Below are 5,220 nucleotides of genomic sequence, written 5' to 3' on the forward strand. Positions count from 1 at the left end.
TGGGGGATTTGGAGGGGGTCTCCAGACCTCCTGGCACCTGGCACCAAGCACCAAGCTCAAGCCAGGACTCGGACACATCCTTTCCCCACTTTGCACCTTGGATTCCCCACCTGGACAGGTTGTGGTAGGGACAGGGGAGTGGTTGAGAGCTGTGATGGCTATAGCTGGATGTAGGGTACCTTTAGGGTCCTCCTTGAACTTCTCTCAACCTCAGTTTCCCCCTTCACAGGTGTTTGTTGCAAGGACCTGTAAGGTCACATATGTGGTCACATATGTGCAGACCCTGGCACATATTTGGTGCTGCTGTGAAGTTTGTATTTTCTCATTGGTGGTACCATATAAGAAACAAGCTCTGGGGTCAAACCTGGGCTGGGATCCTGTCCCTGATACTTAGTCATCACAACCTTATACAAAGTCCTTATCCTGTCTGGGCCTCGGTTTCCTCATCTGTACAATGGGGCTAATAACATAACTTTACAAGGCTGTTGTGAGGAACTAATGGAACCATTTGAGTAAAGAACACACAGAAGACCCAGCCCATAGTAAGCACCCAGTAAGCAACAGCCATTACGGTGACTGCTGGGAGCACTCTCCTCCTTCAGTTGATCGGGCACCTGCTATATGGCCTAAAAGAGGACATTCTGCAGCCAATCTACCTGGTTCTGAGTCTTGACTCTATCATGTCTGCCTTGGGTTTAATGTCACCCCAAAACTTAATCCCCATGGTAACTGTTGAGGGTAGGAAATCCTATTGTGGTAATTAAAAGGTGGGGCTTTGAAGAGGTGATTAGATTGTACGATCGTGCTGTAGTGAATGGATTAATAATGGAGGTCATGGGCATGGTTTGGAGGGCTTTAAAAAAGAGTGAATGAGGAGGTTAGTGTCTCTCTCTGTTCTGCCATTTTTGCAGTGTGATACCCTGCCATCACTGTTGCCACCACCAGGAACTTCATCAGATGTGTTCCTTGGACTTTGGACTTCCCAGCCTCAGAAACTTATTTCATTCTCTTACAAATTACCCAGTTCCATGTATTTTGTTATAAGCAACAGAAATGGACTAATACAATGTCCTAGCTGGGGGACCATGGGCAAGTGAGTTGGTCCCTCTGTGCCTCAGTTTCCCCATCTGAAACGGGAGTCCTCACCTTAGAGGGCATTTGTAAAATTAAATAAGTAAATATGTGAAAGCCCTTGCACAATGCCTGGCACATAATGAGCACCATGTTTGCTCTTCTTGTTGTTACTACGGATAGTCCCAGTGGTTCCCTGATCTGAGTGACAAGTTGAGATGGGATCTGGGCAGGTTGGGACAGCCCAGCAAGGAAAGCCTGAGCTGTTCAGGCCTGGAGGTCACCCCAAGGAGCCCCGTAATCAGCTGTAATCAGGCCGGTTCTGCTCTACCCCCACCCTCCCTGAGTATATCAGGGCTGGTCCGACCTCAGGCACGGTCTGGGCAAAGGAGGGCAGCGCACCAGGCACCATGGGGAAGGCAGTGAGTAGGCCCAGGGGTCGGGGGTTGGGGGGTGAGGGCAGGGGTTCCAGAGGGATCTGATGTCTCCTTCCCTCCACATCGCCCCCAGGAGAATTATGAGCTATACTCGGTGGAGCTAGGTCCTGGCCCTGGTGGGAACATGGCAGCCAAGATGAGCAAGAAGAAGGCGGGCGGTGGGGGAGGCAAGAAGAAGGACAAGCTGGAGAACATGAAGAAGGAGATGGAGATCGTGAGCATGGGGCCGGGGTGCTGGGCCAGGGGCTGGATAGGGACTGGGGACTAGGCAGTAGGCCGGGGTGGGAGCTGGTGGCAGCCAGCGAGCAAGTGCCCTGTCCCCCACCACACAGAATGACCACCAGCTGTCAGTGGCGGAGCTGGAACAGAAATACCAGACCAGTGCGACCAAGGTGAGCGGAGGCAGGGGAGGGGTGGGCACAGAGAAGGGAAGGGGGAGGGAGGGAGAGAGAGAAAAAAGGGAGAAAAGCATTAGAGAGGAAGGGACAAACACAGAGAGACAGTGAGACAAGCAGATGAAATGGAGAGACAGAGAGCGACACAGAAAGAAGCAGAGACAAGGACAGGCAGAGACAGATAAGCGAGAGAAAAACAGGGGAGAGAGAGAAGAGCAAGGAAGAGACAGAAAAAGATGAGAGAGAAGAAAGAGACAAGGGAGGGAGAGAGGAAGGGGCGGGAATAGAGAGACCGACAGGAAATGGAGAGGAGCAAGGCAGACAGAGATGAGGAAAGAGGCACAGAAAGGGGGAGAGGCAGGAAGGAGACAGAGACAGAGGGGCTACGCGCACTGAGGGGTGCATGGTGGGAGGTAAGCCCTCTACAAGCTGCCATGACCCCATCCCTCCGTCCCCAGGGCCTGTCTGCAAGCCTGGCTTCTGAGCTGCTGCTGCGGGATGGGCCCAATGCGCTGAGGCCGCCGCGGGGGACCCCAGAGTATGTCAAGTTTGCACGACAGCTGGCAGGAGGTCTGCAATGCCTCATGTGGGTGGCTGCTGCCATTTGCCTCATTGCCTTTGCCATCCAGGCCAGTGAGGGTGATCTCACCACTGACGACAATGTGAGTTGTGGGTGCTGGAAGACAGACACAGGACACAGGAACCGGGGGGACAGAGGACATTGAGCATGGGACTCAGGAAAAAAGGGACATAGGATGGGGATATAGAGACATAGAAATGCAGTTTTAAGACATGGGTAATGAGGATTGGAAGACATTGGGATATGGAACAGACCCAAGGACATAGGTCCAGGGAATACAGGGACACTGAGGATGAGTCTTGGATATGGGGGACATAGGTGGGGATATAAAGACACAAAAATGCAATACTCAAGATGTGAGACTCAGGAAACAGAGGACATGAGGACATAGGACAGAACAAGGACACAGAGCACAAGGAACACTGGGACTCAGACATGGGACACCAGGGTATGGGACATAAAGGACACAGGACTCAGGACACAGCACATAGAAAGGCATAAGACATTTGACATAGAAGCACAGTGACAGAGAGAAAATGGAAATGCAGGACAAGTGGGGACGTTGGATACATGACAGGGATCAGGACAAAGGACATGAGGACCGTATTAGTCCATTTCTGTTACTTATAAGAAAATACCCGGAACCAGGTAATTTGTAAGAAAATGAAATTTATTGCTTACAGTTTCTGAGGCTGGGAAGTCCAAAGTCCAGAGAACACATCTGGTGAGGGTTTTCTTTGGTGGTGGCTTTACAGCAACACAGGAGTCTCACGTGGCAGAAAGTGGGGGAGCAGAGAGAGACACTAACCTCTTCAATCACTCTCCTTTTAAAGCCCTCCAAACCATGCCCTTGACAACCATTATTAATCCATTCATTAGGATTAGTCTTCAGAATCTAATCACTTATTCAAGGCCCCATCTTTCAATTACCATAATAGGATTTCCCACACTCTTAAAAGTCACAGTGAGGATCAAGTTTCTAACACATAAAACTTTGGGGACACAATTCAATCCATATCAGGGACTTTGGGACACATGACATTGGACGGGGCTTGAAAAGTCATAGAACATATGACACAGGATGGGAACTCAGAAGTACATAGACATGGGGAGACACAGGACAGTGCACATGGGGAATGCAAGACTTAGGGAACACAGGCAAAGGGAACACATAAGACCAAGGTGCATAGTGACATGGGGCCCAAGTCACAGAATATGGAGACATGGGAGACTTAGGGTTCAGGAGCCAGAGGATATGGGGTATGCGGACATAGGGACACAAGATACTGAGAACACAGGGCAGGTGAATATGGGATATGAAGAACATGGGGACAGGGGACACAGGCCACAGGGAATGGTGCAAAAGCCTTCCAGTAGAGTGGGGAAAACCACAGAGGTGACCCCAAGAACATCAGGGGACCATGGAGCAGGCTGGTGGCCTCAGGCAGGGAGCTTCCAGCCCCTACACATAACCCCAGCCCCTGTCCTCCTCCCCCAGCTATACCTGGCACTGGCACTCATCGCCGTGGTTGTGGTCACTGGCTGCTTCGGCTACTATCAGGAGTTCAAGAGCACCAACATCATCGCCAGCTTCAAGAACCTTGTGCCCCAGGTGGGTCCCCCAGTCCCCCACCACTTCAGATTCCAGACTCCAAACGTGCTCAGGCAGGCTCCTGGCCGCCCTCTGTGGCCCCCTCCCATCAGGTCCTACCTGCCCCTCATCCATAGCTTCCATCTCTCTCCATAGATTCTTAACTCTCCCCATCTTTCCCCTCCCCACATCCCCATTACACTCAGCAACTTCCATCCCCACCCCTTGTCCACCTCAACTGTGGTGCCCCTGTCCCACAGCAAGCAACTGTGATCCGCGATGGGGACAAGTTCCAGATCAATGCAGATCAGCTTGTGGTGGGTGACCTGGTGGAGATGAAAGGGGGGGATCGAGTGCCAGCCGACATCCGCATCCTGGTGGCCCAGGGCTGCAAGGTGGACAACTCTTCGCTGACTGGAGAGTCCGAGCCACAGACCCGCTCGCCAGAGTGTACACACGAGAGCCCCCTGGAGACACGCAACATCGCCTTCTTCTCCACCATGTGCCTCGAGGGTCTGTGAAGCCCCGGCCCGCCGCCCCGTAACCACACTGCCTGCAATAACCACACTGCCTGCACACTTCCCACCACCACCTCCACCAGCCCTCTTCTGCTGTGTTCTGGGACACACTGCCTCCCCATCCCACATGACTGCCACCTCTCCAGGGCACATTGCCTCTCTATCTCCCACTATTGTAACCACACTGCCTGCACACCTCCCATCACCACCTCCACCGGCCCTCTTCTGCTGTGTTCTGGGACACACTACCTCCCCATCCCACATGACTGCCACCTCTCCAGGGCACATTGCCTCTCTATCTCCCACTATTGCTACCCTCTTCCCAGGTCACACTGCCTCCACTGCTGTCCATGACTGCCCTTCCTTCAGTTCACTCTGCTGTGTACAGCCCCATGGTTGCCCACGCATCCCTGAGTCACCCTCTTGGCTCCACTGCAGGCACAGCACAGGGTCTGGTGGTGAACACGGGTGATCGCACCATCATTGGGCGAATTGCATCATTGGCATCCCCCCATGGTTGCCCACGCATCCCTGAGTCACCCTCTTGGCTCCACTGCAGGCACAGCGCAGGGTCTGGTGGTGAACACGGGTGATCGCACCATCATTGGGCGAATTGCATCATTGGCAT

General features: G+C 52.9%; 1 protein-coding gene across 2 annotated transcripts in view; it reads left to right on the forward strand.

Moving 5' to 3' along the window:
* Nucleotides 1–1,481: 1,481 nt before the first annotated feature.
* Nucleotides 1,482–5,220, forward strand: part of ATP4A (ATPase, H+/K+ exchanging, alpha polypeptide) — a 15,058-nt gene continuing 11,319 nt past the window's right edge. The window contains exons 1-7 of one of the 2 annotated variants that reach the window (XM_008585866.1): nucleotides 1,482–1,493; nucleotides 1,582–1,722; nucleotides 1,841–1,900; nucleotides 2,362–2,565; nucleotides 3,982–4,095; nucleotides 4,335–4,587; nucleotides 5,031–5,047. In XM_008585866.1, coding sequence (XP_008584088.1) covers nucleotides 1,482–1,493; nucleotides 1,582–1,722; nucleotides 1,841–1,900; nucleotides 2,362–2,565; nucleotides 3,982–4,095; nucleotides 4,335–4,587; nucleotides 5,031–5,047 — 801 coding nt within the window. Of the gene's footprint in view, nucleotides 1,494–1,581; nucleotides 1,723–1,840; nucleotides 1,901–2,361; nucleotides 2,566–3,981; nucleotides 4,096–4,334; nucleotides 4,589–5,030; nucleotides 5,048–5,220 lie in introns of both variants that reach the window. The other variant, XM_008585865.1, reaches the window with a different exon arrangement.

The sequence above is a fragment of the Galeopterus variegatus genome, unplaced genomic scaffold (assembly GCF_000696425.1).
Source record: "Galeopterus variegatus unplaced genomic scaffold, G_variegatus-3.0.2 Scaffold3741, whole genome shotgun sequence".
NCBI classification, from domain to species: Eukaryota; Metazoa; Chordata; class Mammalia; order Dermoptera; family Cynocephalidae; genus Galeopterus; species Galeopterus variegatus.